Below are 18,062 nucleotides of genomic sequence, written 5' to 3' on the forward strand. Positions count from 1 at the left end.
TACAAGAAACATAGGTTTTTTAACTTTTAATTTAATTACATTATTTTTTTGATGAACAAATGGTATAACATTACAAAAATATTTATTACAATACAAAAAAATAACAGCTATTTTTCATAGTTTATTAATCTGATGCATATATATACTTCTTGTGAAATATTTTTTGTTTATATAAGTATTTTCCATATGTTTTTATCTTTAATCATTTTATGAAACAATTCCCAAAATTATAACATAAAATACTGTTACTTCGTTGATTTAAACGAATATTTAAAAAATCAGGTTAATTAAGGATTATGTCACATGACATAACATACACGAATTGTCAAATCACAGAGGGCATAGCTTCTCACATATAAATTTAAAACTACATATTTGTTCAGTTTTGATACTTATCGTTAATTACACAAGATTAGACTTTTTATCAGCTTTCTAACACTATTAATGTTCACTATAAATGCTGAAATTACTGTACATTATGTATGTATAGCTTCACTGAAAACTAAATTTATTTGGTTTTTCTCTTGTGACTAAATAAATAACAAATGTAATAAAGTTATTATTTTTTTGCATAAGGTGAAGAACGACATAACTGATACACAACTGATAACTGGTATACAGCTGATAGTTTAATCGTTGGATAGATAACGGTAACATACTATCAAAATTAATTTTTCTCTGATAATTTTACGGACTATTGTACTGGTATCTCTATCAAACATGTAACAATGCATAAGTAGTACTACAAAGTAAAATATCATCAAATAAATTGAAGAATTGGTAAATATTTGAGAAAACTATATTTTATAAATTATAATCTTATTCTTACCATTTATGTATTTAATTGTGTAATTTAAATTTCTTTATGTATTGTTAACATATAGTGTTAGAAGAAAATCATGGAAAATAAGACAGATTCTCCTAGTGGTCAAAGTGAAGATAATGAAGTTCAGTGTATTAATAGTGAAGGGTAAAGAACTATAGTCTTGTCTATATTTTTTAAATCTAAGTGAAAAATTGATATTTCTTATATTTTTTTAGGTACAATGATGCTAGTGAAGGACAGCATTTTTTACTTCCTAGTAGATATTCACGCTCACCAAAAGTACCAATAGAATATATCAGAAGAACCAATATGAGCCGGTACAATCCAGCTCTAAGGAATCTTATACCAATACGTCATAGAAATCAGTATGTACTAAAGTAGATGTTTTTGAGATAAAAAATTATTTTTTAAGTAATATCTTACTGTATGTATTTTAGAAATAAAGAAAGTATGCCAGCAGATAGTGCTGGATTATTTTCATATATTTTTTATACATGGATAACGCCATATATATGGGAAGCTTATAAAAAGGGTATTGACATTACAAATCTACCACGTATTTCTATTTATGAGAGCTCCAAATACAATGCACATAGGTAACTGCACTATACTGTGAATCTATCTTTTTTTTACTATATCTAAAATAAATTTCATATTTAGATTAGAAATACTTTGGCAAGAGGAGATAGGCAAACATGGTCCATACTTGGCATCATTTTCAAGCGTAGCTTGGAGGTTCACGAGAACAAGAATATGTATAGCTGGATTTTTATTAAGTTGCTCTACAATTTGCGGATTTATTACCTCTGTATGACTTTTAGTTTCATGTAGAATACAAGTGTTATATATAGTACTATATAGAATGCTATATTTTTGTCTTAGATGATATTAATGAAGAAAGTACTGGAACACGTTCAGTCACCAGAAGAAGGTACATGGATAGGTATAAAATGGGCATTGTTACTAACATGCTGTGATCTACTGCGAATAGTATTTTTTAATTGGACTTGGAACACTAATATTAGAACAGCACTGAGATTAAAATCTGCTTGTACTACTCTTTTATACAAAAAGATTATTAGACTGAATAGTCTCGGAAACAAAAGCACAGGAGAAGTGAGATTTCGAATATATTGTCAAATTGAATTTAATTTTATATTTATGTTCATTTTGCAATTTCAGATAACTAATTTGTTTACTAATGATAGTCAAAGACTTTTTGACGTAGTCATTTATGGACCTATGATATTCAGTGGCCCAATAATTATTATCTGTGGTATAGCCTATATTCTGTGGATATTTAGTCCCATAGCTATTTGTGGAATATTGACCTTTCTGATATTCTATCCTTGTCAGGTAAACAATGTTTTTTTTATAAAGTTTGCCAAGTTATTTTTTCTATCTATTCAAAATTTCACTACATGACATTATTTTTTAACAGTATCTTATATCCCGTTTAGTCGGACATTTTCGTTTTAAGACAGTTGTTATTACAGACATACGAGTGAAATTAATGAACGAAATTTTAGAATGTGTAAAATTGATTAAAATGTATTCATGGGAAAAATATTTCAGCCACAAACTTCTTGGTATGATTACCATCTTTTTAATATATTATCTATTTGATATATTAGTACTATATTTTTAATTTGTATCGCCTTTTAATATATTAAATAATTCTCAGGTATACGAAAGAAGGAGGAATACTGGTTACATAAAATTGTATATTTCCAAAGTCTTGCTATTTCTTTAACTCCAGCTATACCTGTGATAGCTGCAATTATTACATTTCTAGCTCATTTATCTACAGGCAGTAATTTAACTGCTGCTCAGGTATATATTAATTTATGAAGTAAACATTTAGCACAGTCACTTATTTATATTCTTTTGGAGGAATATTAGAATAAGTAATACCGAAAAAATCATGTGTAAATCGACATCAGCACAATTTAAGAAGTGTATAGTTAGCATTTGTATGGTCAACGATATTTATTTTGCACAGAATATTTAAAGTCATCAAGTCAAGAAACAAGTGTTGCACTTAATGGGATATATATTGCAGGCTTTCCCAATTACAACATTTTTTGGAAATATGCTGAGAATGGCACTCGCCTCCCTTAAGGATTCTACACGACATTTTATCGACGCTCATATTGCACTTAGAAGAATGAAGGTCTCTTAAAATTTAAATTACAATTTAATTGCAATTCTTCCATAATTTATATTTAATGGATGGGTATTTCGTACTTACTACTATCAAACAAATTCTCGTGTATCTTATATTTACCAAATTTATTTTTTAAATTATTTGAAGAAAAAATTGAACGAAAATTATGATATAATATACACGGAAGTTTTGTTTTATTAATAATCTCATATTTTCACCTTAATTGTAAATGGTTGAACGGTTGTAGTCGTAAAGGGGAAAGTGTTGCATACATGTAAATATACACAGAATAATTGCTTTTTCTTTTACTCCTCCTTGTGGTATTATATACATTAAAGAAATAATACAGGGTTATTCATATGATTGAAATGCAAATGTTTGAAAATAGTCTAACAAAACATAAGTTTGTCTTATTACTACTTTAAATTATAATCCATTACTTTTCCAGGTGTTCCCTTTTGTAACATTGCTGAATTCTCAATTTCGTTCTTCTTTTATGTTCCTTCAAGTGGCATTAGTTAATATTAATGAGTCAAACATAACACTCAACAGATTTCAGGTGTTTACTTTTGGATCTTCTTTGTTAATAGCAATTACTAATTATGATAGTAAAAACGTAAGATTAGTTAGTTTGCAAATAACATTTGCATTGTAAAAAAGTTGTTATCGTAGTTAGAGCAACGCACGATGCTTTGTAATATAGTTAATTTCATGCCTGATATTAAGATAATCCATTTAAATATATAAACATTGTGATGATTCATTTTGTTTTTTTTAGAGGCATTAATACAATACGATTGTGTGACACATTGCATGTTGTAAGTTCTAATTTGTATGCATTTTTAAGTTTATTATTTATAATTGGTGTATGTAATGTAAGATGTGAGAAATTCAATGCTTGCTTATGTGAATGTCGTATTGTCATTAGAATTAATCGTTTGACCATGTTTATAATGATTTGATTGTCAAAACAGTCACGAGTTACTCCTTTTGACTACACTTTTTGATGTTTGCCTTTAGTAATTAGTAATTAGTAATATTTGTGTAGGATGTATTGCTTCTAGAAGAACAGATATGCCACATATCTAAACCAATAGTAAAATCGCAAGCTGTAGCCATTGCTAATGGTACATTCGTTTACGAAAATTCTAACTTGCACACTAAGAAGTTAAAAAATGCTAAAGAAAAAAAGTGAGTTTTTGCTTGTTTGTGTATTTTTACTGTCATCTGGAATTATTCCTTTGAAATAATTTTTTTTTGTATTTTTTCAGGAATGTTGGATCATATTTAAAGACCAAAATTGAACTAGAGAAACTTAATGAACCCTCCCAGGAAACACAATATGTGGAAGTACTCTCTGATATTAAGTTTGGAGCAGCTAAAGGTACATTAATAGGAATTTGTGGACAAGTAGGAAGTGGGAAATCTAGTCTCTTACTTGCTGCTCTAGGGCAGTTAAAAATGATAAATGGCCATATTTTGAGAGAAGGTTCATGCGCTTATGTTAGTCAGCAGGCATGGATTGTTAATGCAACTTTTAAGGAAAATATATTGTTTGGAAACCAGTTTGATGCTAAACGATACTATCAAGCATTGACAGTATGCAGTCTAAAAGAAGACTTGAATATGTTACCGGGTGGAGACGAAACTGAGATTGGAGAAAGAGGTATAAATCTTTCAGGGGGACAAAAACAAAGAGTTGCTCTCGCTAGAGCACTCTACGCTAATCGGTAAATAGTTTCCTTTCTCTATTAAAATTTCTTAATTTATTATTACAAGTGGATATTAAAAAAGTATTCTTTTTCAAGAGATATATATTTTTTGGACGACCCATTAAGTGCAGTGGATACACATGTGGGTTCTTACATTTTTAAAAATTTAATTCTCGGAGTGCTTAAGGATAAATGTGTTTTGTTTGTAACACATCAGGTTCAAGTATGTTTTAAATAAATATTTATGAAACTCAATTAATATATATATACTTAATTACAAATAACATTATATCCGAACAATTACAGTTCCTAAAGCATTCTAATCAAATTTATGTAATGCATAAAGGTAGAATTGTAGAACAGGGTACACACGATGAATTGATAAAATTAAATAGAGAATACGCTGCAATGGTAAACAGTGCACTATTAAAAACGAAGAATAGTTCAACAGAGTATGCATTTTACAAATAATTTTTAAAGACTATAATTTTCGTAATTTTAACAATTACTTCTAATTTAATTAGTGAAACCACAGCATTAACTAAGATAGATAGCAGAGAATCTAGTAATGATTTGGAGAAACAAATAGCATGCAGTTCTGGAGACAACAATGAAAATATTGCAATATCAAAGGAAATACATGGAGGTGGTGTGTGTTAAGATTTATATCATCAATTTAAAAATATTTGTCATTTATGTTATTCATATTTGTTATCTAGGAGCAATTCTGACAACGCCAGAAAAAATGGGGACGGGTACTGTGGAATTGTACACGTATCATACATATGTGAAATCTGCAGGTGGTTATTTTATAGCTCTTTTGGTATTTTTTACGCTCTTGTTAAATGTTGGAAGTTCAGCATTTAGTACTTGGTGGTTAGCCATATGGATTAAAGCTGGTGGTGGAGTAAATATGTTTTTTTTTTTAATTGGTATTTATGTTTCTTATTTTTAGTTAACGTTGATCTTTTTCATTTAAGAATGTCACTGATCCCAATACCAATAAAACTGTAACTTCAAACAATTTAAATGATAATCCAAACTATTCATACTATCAAAACATTTATATTGGCTGCATTGGAGTTATTTTGTTAACAAGTTTACTGCGTGGCTTGGCTATTATGTACGCTACAATAAAGGCTTCAACGACATTACACAATCAAGTTTTTAAGAAAATGATTAAATCAGCAGTTACATTTTTTGAAACTACTCCTATTGGAAGAATACAAAATATTTTTAGCCGAGATATTGATGAAGGTAAAACCTCCTAAATATTTTTGGAACTAGTAAGTAAATGCATTTCTTTATCTATCTTTTTATTGTAGTGGACAGTTACATACCGATTTCTGTGGAAAACATGGTACAGAATATTATTACATGTAGTTTTGCAATTATAGCTATATGTGCAATATTACCCTGGTTTTGTATACCATTAATCATTCTTGCAGCTGTTTTCTTTTATATTAGCAAAATCTTTAGGTGAGATTAATATTCTAAACAAGAATTTATCATATTTATTACTATCAAATGTAGCGAAAAGACAAATTTTTCAGAGTAGCAATGAGAGATTTCAAGCGAATAGAGAGTACCTCGCGATCTCCCGTTTTGAGCTTTGTTACAACCACTATTCATGGTTTGAATACCATTCATGCATTCCAAAAGGGAAAAGCATTTGTAAACAAGTATATTTCTTAAATTGAATCATGAATGAAGTAATTTGAAGGAGATAAAAATATAATACTGAATTACTACATTTTAGATTTGAGGAATTAATTGACTTGAACAATTTGTGTCTTTACCTGTGTCAGTCTATCATGAGATGGTCCGCCGTGAGACTCGATATTTTAGCGATTATTTCCTCTTCCATTACTGCGTTTCTTGTAATATTGCTTAAAAACCAAATATCACCATCTCTTGCCGGTTTGGCAATGGCATATGCAATGCAAATGACCGGTGTTTTTCAGTATACTGTAAGATTAATGGCAGAAACAGAAACTCGTTTTATAAGTGTCGAAAGAATAAGTTACTACTTAAGGGTAAATAAAATTAGTACTTATTAGTTGCAACAATAATTGATAATTAAATCACATAGCTAATAATATATATGTTGCACCTTACAGACATTGCAGAAAGAAGAAAGTTTTAGGAATGATCCTATAAATCCTTCAGATCAATGGCCTACTGACGGCGAATTGGAATTCCATAAAGTCGAATTGAAGTACAGAAAAGAACTGCCACCTGTATTAGATAATATTTCATTTGTTATTAAATCCGGTGAACATATAGGTAATAATAATTTGATAACAGATTTACGATCATTATTTACATGATTATTTTTTCTGCGACATAATGAATTTTAGGTATTGTGGGAAGAACAGGAGCTGGGAAAAGTTCTCTTATCGTTGCTTTGTTTCGATTAGTTGAAATTTCTAACGGAAAAATTCGAATTGACGGCATAGATATAGCAAAAGTGAAGTTAAAATTATTAAGGAATAAATTGTCTATAATTCCTCAGGATCCTGTTTTATTTAGTGGAACCATACGGCAAGTACATTTAACAAATTAAAAAATAAACAAAGAAGTAAATTTGAATATTAGAAATTGAATAATATCTATAATTATATTGTAGATCAAATTTGGATCCTTTTGAACAATTTGACGATTTCGAAATTTGGAGTGTTTTAGAAAAAACTCAATTGAAAGAGAAAATTCAAGCTATGCCAGGAGAACTCAATGCTCCTATTGAAGTTGGAGGAAACAATTTAAGCGTTGGCGAGCGACAATTACTTTGTTTATCAAGAGCACTTTTGCGTAATGCCAAAGTATGATGTCAGCGAAAGTTCTTCGTATTAATTAATGTTTATTTCACTTAATAATTTATAATTCCATTGTAGATAATAGTATTAGATGAAGCAACTGCTGCTGTTGATCCAGAAACTGAAGTCGCTGTTCAAAATACCATACAAAACGCATTTTCCAATTCTACTGTATTAACGATAGCTCATCGTTTGAAGACTGTTATTTCATGTAATCGTGTTATCGTTATGAAGAATGGCCAAATAATTGAATTTGACGCACCATCTGTACTTTTATCCAATTCAAACTCCGAATTTTCGAAAATGATGGCCTCAACAGAGAAGAACATAAAGAAAACTTAATCAATATTAACAATAGCATTATATTTAATAAATGCAAACATTAACAAATTAAAAAAAATGAAAGTGTTCTTTAAAATATATATTAAGCACATTTTAATATACGATTTTTGGAAAATAAAATTAATAATGAAAGTAAAACATTTCCTTTTTAATTATGAGAGAAGACTACATTTTTAAAATAAATCGACATTATTCTTTTAAATATTTCATTAATGAATAGTGATTATCAAAATAAAAGCCTTTGTTACTTACAATATCGTCGATTCACGCGCCTTCGTTCACGATTTGAAATATTGATTTGTTTGCAATGATAATATTACTGCTCATGCTCACATCGAGCTTTCACTATCACTGGAAAGCCCAGAACTGAACCAAAAAATGATCACCGCCATGCCGCCAGCTTGTTGTTACTAATAAGATGTTTATTACACGTTAAAGCTTTATCGTTGTTTTATACTGAAATGTAGTCTATATGAATTGCCGTAAAGGCAATTTTCGTTGTCGTCCAAATTGTTAAAAAAAAGGTAGGACCAATTAATTACATCATTTTTATTGGATGCGATAATTATAGTAATCTTAATTAAAATTATACATTATGTACACGTTTAATTATGTTATAGTAATTTTAACTATTGTCTTCTTCGTATATCAGTATCATATATTATATTTTAATTTTCAACATGTAATTATTTAACCATCATATTGCTGTTGATTTATAATAATATAATTGTTTTCATAATAATATCGAAAGAATTGTTTTTTATTATTATTTATTGTTATTGATGTTCATGTTTATTCCGTAATATTGTGTTATTCGTAATACTTTTCAATTATAGGCCTCACCATTGCGAACATAATTCCTATTATGATGCTGGGGCGCAAGCAGAGCCTCAAAGGGGAACCCGTCTTGGCCGATTATGGCCCAGAGGAGTCCCTCAATGAGAGCGCTGATATAGAATGGGTGAATAAGGTACATCAGAAACACGTATATTCATTCCTGAATAAGTCAAATATTTGTCGTTTCTTCTTGTAAACTGCGTGTACATTTATTAATATTAATTACTAACTAATTACTTGGTTGTTGTAGCTATGGGTGAGAAGATTGATGAGGTCTTGTGCTCTAGTATCTTTAGCTTCTGTTTGCTTAAATACTCCTAAGACTTTTGAAAAAGTTCCACCTCTTCAATATGTTACCTTTATTTGCGATTTAGTTATTACGTTTTTATTTACTGCTGAAATGATTGCTAAGATGCACATAAGGGGCATACTGAAGGTAATTCGTATAATATTGTAAATCTACCTAACAATTTACAAAAAACTGACAATCATTTAGTTACAGAGGGATAAATCTTATTTAAAAGATCATTGGTGCCAATTCGATGGAAGTATGGTCATCTTTCTCTGGTTATCTGTAATTTTACAAATGTTTGAGATGCTAGGTTTCGATATACGACTCACTCCCATTTCGATATTGCGGGCACCACGACCTTTGATTATGATACGCTTCTTACGAGTCTTCCTTAAGTTCTCCATGCCGAAAGCTAGAATTAATCAAATTTTTAAGTAAGTATTTTGGAGACATAACTTTCATTGAGCGTTTTATACTTATTGCGCTACTTGTGATTTCAGGCGTTCGAGTCAACAGATATATAATGTGACTCTTTTCTTCCTTTTCTTCATGTCTCTTTATGGTCTTTTAGGCGTTCAATTCTTCGGTGAATTGAAAAACCATTGTGTTCTTAATACTACAGATCCGAAGTATATAACTATAAATAGTTTAGCCATTCCTGATACTTTTTGTTCTACTGATCCTGAATCAGGATACCAATGTCCAGAAGGAATGACTTGTATGAAACTCCAATTGTCGAAGTACATCATGGGTTTCAATGGATTCGATGAATTTGGTAATGACAAATCTTATAGTATAATACATTTCTTACAACCTTATTTATTAAGTAATGTACTTTACAGAAATAACTTTGGTTTTTCAGCTACTAGTATTTTTACTGTCTATCAAACTGCATCGCAAGAGGGATGGGTTTTTATCATGTATCGTGCTATAGATAGTTTACCCGCTTGGCGTGCGGTTCTTTACTTTAGTACGATGATATTTTTCTTAGCATGGCTCGTGAAAAACGTATTCATAGCCGTCATTACGGAAACTTTTAATGAAATACGAGTACAATTTCAACAAATGTGGGGTGTTAGGGGGCACATCAGTAACAATACAGCGTCACAAGTTAGTAATAAACTTTGTAGTTTGTAAAATAATTAATTGGACTCCACATATAATGTCTCTTTTTTTTTTAGATATTAACTGGTGACGATAATGGTTGGAAATTGGTAACTCTAGATGAGAACAAACACGGAGGATTGGCTTCTCCCATATGTCACGCAATTCTTAGATCTCCACAATTTCGTATGGTGGTAATGTTCGTGATTTTGGCAAATGGAATCGCCACTGCGACGATGAGCTTCAAGCATGATGAGAAACCAAGGCATATGTACTATGACAACTATTACTACGCTGAAATCGCGTTCACCGTATTTTTGGACCTCGAGACGTTATTCAAAATCTGGTGTCTCGGCTTTCGCAGTTATTACAAGCATTCGATTCACAAATTCGAGCTGCTGCTGGCAATTGGTACAACCCTACACATCATTCCGTTCTTCTATCTTTCTGGATTCACGTATTTTCAGGTTTCTATATTCACTTTTGTTCAGCCCTAAAACAGATACAGTTATATAGTTAAAAAAAAAGACAAAATCAAAGTATACAATGATAAATTGATATGGCATTTTTTTGTAATTAGGTTCTTAGAGTAGTCAGGCTCATCAAGGCATCACCTATGCTCGAGGATTTTGTATATAAAATATTTGGTCCGGGGAAGAAGCTAGGCAGCCTCATTATATTTACCATGTGCCTGCTAGTCATATCGTCCAGTATTTCTATGCAGCTTTTTTGCTTTCTTGATTTCACGAAATTTGAAACATTTCCAGAGGTAAAAGATGTGATCAGATTTATACTGTAATCAAATTATACTGATAGAAGGTTTTTTAGGCATTTATGTCCATGTTCCAAATCTTGACACAAGAAGCTTGGGTAGACGTTATGGACGAAACAATGTTAAGGACACATGAAACAATGGCTCCTCTTGCTGCTATGTATTTCATATTATACCATCTTTTCGTCACGCTGGTAAAAAAAATAGAAATAGATTTAGAGTTATTTTCTTCTTAATCGTGATGTAATTAATAATATTATATCTTTTTTATAGATTGTGTTAAGTTTGTTCGTCGCTGTAATTTTGGATAATCTTGAACTGGACGAAGATATCAAGAAACTGAAGCAATTAAAATTCCGCGAACAAAGTGCAGAGATAAAGGAAACTCTACCATTTAGGTTGCGAATCTTTGAGAAGTTTCCTGATAGTCCTCAAATGACATGTTTACACAAAGTGCCATCAGATTTCAATCTTCCAAAAGTAAGTATTACTTATTATCCTACTGTGTATTTTTATTACAAAAAAATGGGTAAAACGTATACATTTTTATATTTTTAATTTAGGTTCGTGAAAGTTTCATGAGACAGTTCGTATTTGAAATGGAAACTGAAGAAAACGAAGGAGTCAAGAAAATAAATGAAACTTTTGATTCAAAAATGATATACAGGAAACAACGTCCAGTAAAAATTTTAAATAATCCACCGAAAGTAAGAAACGTTGCTACAAATCTTAAAAAAGCAGCTGTTATCTATATTATAAAGTGAGTTATTATATCATAAAATGTTTGAACATTATTTATAAGTCTTATGCTAAACATACAATATGTGTACTGTTTTTCAGTGATTCAAATAATCAAAGATTATTACTAGGTGATTCGGCTATGATACCAGTGCCAGGAAAAGGTCTTTTAAAGCCACAGGGTACTGTCAGTAGTGCCAAGCAACTTCGTTTTGACCAGAAAAAGTAAGATCTTAAGTTCTACAAATAATTACATAATAATGTATTACTTAAAGAGTATTTATAGATAATAATAATTTTGTAAATGATCATTATAATAGATCAATTAGAAGAAGCGTCCGTAGTGGATCAATCAAGTTGAAACAGACGTACGAACATTTAATGGAAAACGGTGATATCGGAGGTATAAACAGAGTTAGCTCTTCTCGGAGTAGACCGCATGATTTGGACATTAAATTGTTGCAAGCTAAACGACAGCAGGCCGAGATGCGAAGGTAAGATGCAATAGTTTCTCCTCACTGGTTCGAACACTTACACTCTTTCTATTTCTAATTGAACTGCTTACCACATTGCACTTATGTAGAAATCAGCGTGAAGAAGATTTACGCGAAAATCACCCATTTTTTGACACACCATTGTTCGCAGTACCGCGTGAAAGTAAATTTCGTAAAATTTGCCAGTCGCTTGTTTACGCGAGATACGATACAAACGTAAAAGATCCATTAACTGGAAAAGAGAGGAAAGTTCAATATAAAAGCCTGCAGTAAGTGCTTTCAGTATAAGCATTGATACTTTAAAATGCATTAAACTATTGCTTGAAGTTCAAGACAAGGAATATTAATTATAGTCACATATATTTATACGCTTTGTAGCAATTTTCTTGGCTTGGTCACATACCTTGATTGGGTAATGATTTTTGCTACCACTATGTCTTGTATCTCTATGATGTTCGAAACACCACGATACCGCGTAATGGAAGTTCCGGCATTGCAAATTGCGGAGTACGGTTTCGTGATCTTTATGAGTATCGAATTAGCTCTGAAAATTCTGGCAGACGGGCTATTTTTTACGCCGAAGGCCTATATCAAAGACGTCGCCTCCGTGTTGGATATTTTTATTTATGTCGTACGTTGATAAAAAATCACTCTTGCTATTCGATATCTGATAAATTCAACGCTAATCCAGTGGTCGTTTAGGTCAGCCTCGTGTTTCTCTGTTGGATGCCGAAGAGCGTGCCTCCGAATTCCGGTGCGCAACTTCTTATGATCTTACGTTGCGTTAGACCACTAAGAATCTTCACTCTTGTACCGCACATGAGAAAAGTTGTTTATGAATTATGTAGAGGGTTCAAAGAGATCTTATTGGTAAATAATTCTAATTAAAAGTTCAAACATGCAAATGTTTTTTGAATACATAAAAGCCGTTTGGCACTGAGTTCAGACAAAAAATGAATAAGAAGCTTTTTAGGTCTCTACTCTATTGATTTTACTGATGTTTATATTCGCGAGTTATGGTGTACAGCTCTACGGGGGTAGATTAGCTCGTTGCAACGATCCCACTATTTTAAAACGAGAAGATTGCGTTGGAGTATTCATGAGGAGAGTTTTTGTGACGAAAATGAAATTAAATCCTAGCGAAAATGAGAGCTATCCATCGATACTAGTGCCACGCGTTTGGTAGGCTTATTAAAAAGAAAATGCCAAATTTAAATGATTCTACAAAGGAAGGAGTTACTAAGTAGATGTTAAAATCTTTTAGGGCTAATCCTAGAAGATTTAATTTTGATAATATTGGTGACGCGCTGATGGCACTTTTTGAAGTACTCTCTTTTAAAGGATGGCTCGACGTTAGAGATGTTCTTATACAAGCTCTTGGTCCCGTAAGTCATTAACATTACCTTCGAGTACTTCTGCGATGATATTATGCAATGACTTTTTAGGTCCATGCTATTTATATTCATATCTATATTTTCCTGGGTTGCATGATTGGTTTAACGCTGTTCGTCGGTGTTGTTATCGCTAATTATTCTGAAAATAAAGGAACCGCATTACTCACGGTCGATCAAAGACGATGGTAAAGTTTTAATTGAACATAATGGATTTCTCAAATGAAACGTTCAAATTGTAAACGAATATTTATTATGATTCGAATAGGTGTGATTTGAAAAAGCGACTGAAAATCGCACAACCGTTACATTTACCACCCAGACCAGATGGGAAAAAATTCAGGGCATTTATCTATGACATCACGCAAAATATCTATTTTAAAAGATTTATTGCGGTCATGGTGCTCATAAACAGTGCTCTTCTGTGTGTCTCTGTGAGTTGAATAATATTTCATTCATTTTCTATAAGAACAACACACAAAAACACAACCACAACACCATAACATCGTTTTATAAAATTAATTAGCAAACTTTTCGCATACAAAAGAACATACTCGCAAAAGGACAGGATTCAATGACTGTTACCTTGAATCATTTGTTCCTTGCCGGCTACCATTAGACCGTGGTAAAAGTAAATCGACACAATATTTTTTTTTTTGCGTTAATGAACCTTTTTTTATTTTTTCCCCCCTTAAGTGGAGAATCGAGGAAGAACACACGGAAGCACTCGCTACGGTGTCCACGATTCTGACACTCATCTTCCTCGTGGAAGTAATTATGAAAAATATTGCTTTTACACCACGTGGCTATTGGCAGTCCAGAAGAAACAGATATGATTTGCTCGTGACAGTCGTCGGTGTTATTTGGATCGTCATTCATTGTACAATGAAGGTAGGTCGGTAATATTATTATCCAGTGATCGTTCGTTTGTTTAAAAAATAACATAATGACCGTAATGACGGGAATACCTTTCTTGCAGAATGATTTGTCATATGTAATCGGCTTCATGGTCGTGATCCTTAGATTTTTCACAATCACTGGCAAACATACAACTCTCAAAATGCTGATGTTAACGGTCGGAGTATCCGTTTGCAAAAGTTTCTTCATTATATTTGGCATGTTTCTTCTTGTTTTCTTTTATGCGCTAGCTGGCACGATCATCTTTGGAACTGTAAAGTATGGTGAAGGTATAGGAAGGTAATGTTACGTATTTCAGTGCAATAAAATGAAGGAGTAGTGTTAAGATTAGAAAATAATTAAATGGTGCAGGCGCTTTATTTCTAATACAATCTTAAGAGAGACGATTATCATTTAGGCGTGCCAATTTTGAGTCACCTGTAACAGGCGTCGCGATGCTCTTCCGTATTGTCACAGGGGAAGATTGGAATAAAATAATGCACGATTGCATGATACAACCACCATATTGCACTCCAGCTGCTAATTATTGGGAAACCGATTGCGGCAACTTTCATGCTTCCTTAATATATTTTTGTACTTTCTACGTCATTATCACTTACATTGTTTTAAATCTTCTGGTGGGTAAGTACTAATCGATCTCATTGAATAGATACACTGGTTGTTTTGGAATGATTCTTTAAGGATGGTACCATAAATTTATAATCTTTCATAATAGCTATTATTATGGAGAACTTTTCTCTATTTTACTCCAATGAAGAAGACGCTTTGTTATCGTATGCTGATATTAGAAACTTCCAGAACACTTGGAACGTTGTTGATAATCATCAGAAAGGTTTTATACCTGTGAAACGGGTACGCCTAAAAGAAAGGTCTTTACGGGCTTAACATGCTATTATAAATTGGCTAGAAGTAATGATATATTAGTTTGTTTTAGGTGAAGTTTATTTTAAGATTATTGAAAGGTAGATTGGAAACTGACCCACAGAAGGATCGACTTCTCTTCAAACATATGTGCTACGAATTAGAAAAGTTGAACAATGGTGAAGATGTTACCTTTCATGACGTTATCAAGTAAGTCCTTGTATAAGTAACTATCATTATTGTAAGAAATATTTTCCGACGACATATTCTTTGCAGCATGTTATCCTATCGTTCGGTTGATATTCGAAAAGCTCTTCAGCTTGAAGAATTATTGGCAAGAGAGGAGTTTGAATACATTATTGAAGAAGAGGTTGCTAAGCAAACAATTAGAAATTGGCTAGAAGGTTGTCTGAAAAAAATACGTGCTAGTGGGGTAAGTTTATAAACAACAATTTACAGAAAATTGGATTTAATTTATAATTTACAATTATAGAAGCAACAGAATAGTCTCGTAGCCGGTCTTCGTGCCAACACTGAACAAGTACAACAACAAGAGCATGTAGAAGAAAAAGGGAAGGAAGTAGCCAAAGAAGAAGAAACTGAAACAAAGGTAAATTTTATTTTTAATCAATTGATAGTAAAAAATACATATATAATTTTTAATAATATTTATTACCAAGCAGGAGATTGATGCAATCAGGCACTGTAAAGCAAAGAAACCAGTAGTGCTTCCAAGATCTGATAGTATAGGTAGTGGATCAGGAAGAAAATATTTAATCCCAACACTATCAGATCCTGCTTCCATTAGGTCTGAAAAAGACAAGAGTGCGGCACCTAAGAAGAAGAATAATAGACCACCACGTATGTATATTTTTATACTTTGTAACTATATCCTTTTTATCGTGTTTTTCTCCAACGTGAGCTTTCCATTTGAAGCGGCGCCGAAAAATAATTTGCCACATCTCACAGAGAGCACCGAGCAAAGCCGACAGCAGCGGGAAGTAGTCAACGCAAAAGCAACTGTACCAAAACCTTCCAGCGTCATGCTAGAGGTTCGAGAATGGTGGAAGGAACAGTTGGCATACAGCAGTGAGTCCAGCGAAGACGAGGTTTAAGTAAACGCTTTTAAACAAATAGCCGCGGATATAAATTATAGCGCAGTACAGTCTAAAAATGGAGCACATGCTTTTTAGCATCCTTGGTGAAAATGTGAATTAAATTAAAAATAATGCAAATACAATTTGTATTTCACTGTTGATTACATGTGCTTCGTTCTTAACTGTCTACACGAATAAAACATTGGTAAATAAGAAGAAAAATATAAGTATGTGCCTGAAACACCAGCGTTAAAGGTAAGGCATAAGAGAAGCATTTTTGAGCACAGAAAAGACAAGGTACAATTTCTGTAATCCTATCGGAAAAATATCGAAGTAGAATTATTTCTTTTGCATATTTTTCGAATCTTATTTTTTACGTCGTTGTTTATAAAGTGAAAAATGTAGAGATATATGCAGAAAAATGATTTATATCCATTTTTAATCGTTATTTTTATATAGAAAATTTTGCAATGCTGTATCGAAGTATTATTTTATTACTGCACGAGGGAATTGTATAATACAATTCTTATTTCTAAATTATTTATCGTGTTATTTGATATTATTTTTTTTGAAACAGAAGTTTATTCTTTCCCTCATGTCTCAGTTTGCTATTGCAAATACTCAGGTTCTATATAGATTAATGTTTCGTAGATTGTAATAACATATTTTAAGATATATTGAATATAATTTGTTATTGTGTTATATATATTCTGTGTCAGTTATTGGTGTTGAAATGTGTAATTTGTACAGAATTATAGGATTAGATACAGTAGGTTTTATACAGCAAAAAGTTAAGCCATGGAAGTGCTAATTAAGAGTAATGAAATTAACGTTATCGAGAATAATATGAGTACAATGAATTTAAGTGACGATTTTTTAAAAAAATAAACAATTTAGTTGTTGAAAATTTAATATATCGAATGTGAACAAAAGACGATCGAACGAAATTTGTTCATTTCCAATAGAAACATTACGTCCTGAAGGCCTGTATTATAACAATAAGAAAATAGCTGATTATAAATGTTGTAGTATTTTTTTGTTGTGATTATATATATACCTATATAGTAAAATCTGAACAATTTGGTACACTCAAAGATCATAATTTAATTATACAAATTGTACGTATGAAAAAAAAGGCAATATATTATGTTACAATATTATCATTGATGTATATTCAAATCAAATATTAGACCTGTAAATACAAATCAACATACATAATTTCAAACAATATGATTATGTAAAATTAAATATTATACAGCAAGGTTTTTTAAAACTTGATCAGGCAGTTCTAGAAATACCATATGTTCAAGATAATTACAAAAATTTATGACAGCTAGTATACAGTGAAAATTTATGACGTTACAAATTTAAGAACTTTTTTAACGGTATAAAAACGCGGATAGAACAAGTTATGTAAAAAATGCCTAAATATTAGATACATATATATATATATATATATATTTAAATGAGACAGCACAACTATTTATATCTATGTGATATGGGTTGATTTTATATAAATATATATATATACAAAACAAAGACTTAGAAATATAAACAATATTGTTTACGATATTGTAATGAATGTTGATCACTGTTGCTAGTTTACGTGCCAATGTGCTGTACTGTAATATGGAGAGATAATAAATGTTAATAGATATAAATATTTCCAATTATATTAAACTCTCTCTTTATTTT

General features: G+C 31.3%; 1 protein-coding gene across 1 annotated transcript; it reads left to right on the forward strand.

The window, feature by feature from the left end:
- Positions 1-592: 592 nt before the first annotated feature.
- Positions 593-18,028, forward strand: LOC117241631 (sodium leak channel non-selective protein). Its single transcript, XM_033507530.1, has 53 exons — positions 593-780; positions 885-970; positions 1,042-1,191; positions 1,264-1,422; positions 1,487-1,634; positions 1,709-1,942; positions 2,009-2,182; positions 2,268-2,415; positions 2,511-2,659; positions 2,889-2,999; positions 3,442-3,552; positions 4,042-4,184; positions 4,265-4,723; positions 4,802-4,928; positions 5,012-5,157; positions 5,230-5,354; positions 5,425-5,612; positions 5,686-5,962; positions 6,031-6,184; positions 6,259-6,387; positions 6,465-6,741; positions 6,826-6,991; positions 7,066-7,249; positions 7,335-7,527; positions 7,600-7,759; positions 8,700-8,833; positions 8,951-9,136; positions 9,203-9,426; positions 9,493-9,767; positions 9,855-10,102; positions 10,174-10,563; positions 10,677-10,865; positions 10,925-11,062; positions 11,142-11,348; positions 11,432-11,628; positions 11,709-11,831; positions 11,927-12,100; positions 12,190-12,369; positions 12,479-12,731; positions 12,803-12,970; positions 13,074-13,282; positions 13,365-13,485; positions 13,546-13,679; positions 13,760-13,925; positions 14,188-14,382; positions 14,471-14,688; positions 14,807-15,030; positions 15,125-15,261; positions 15,344-15,480; positions 15,547-15,703; positions 15,764-15,880; positions 15,954-16,131; positions 16,207-18,028. Exons 2-53 carry the CDS (start codon positions 900-902, stop codon positions 16,383-16,385), a joined length of 9,441 nt encoding a protein of 3,146 aa, XP_033363421.1. The 5' UTR covers positions 593-780; positions 885-899; the 3' UTR covers positions 16,386-18,028.
- The last annotated feature ends 34 nt before the right edge of the window (positions 18,029-18,062 follow it).

Source organism: Bombus vosnesenskii, unplaced genomic scaffold (assembly GCF_011952255.1).
Source record: "Bombus vosnesenskii isolate JDL3184/JDL3185 unplaced genomic scaffold, Bvos_JDL3184-5_v1.1 scf7180000016261, whole genome shotgun sequence".
In the NCBI taxonomy this organism is placed as follows: domain Eukaryota; kingdom Metazoa; phylum Arthropoda; class Insecta; order Hymenoptera; family Apidae; genus Bombus; species Bombus vosnesenskii.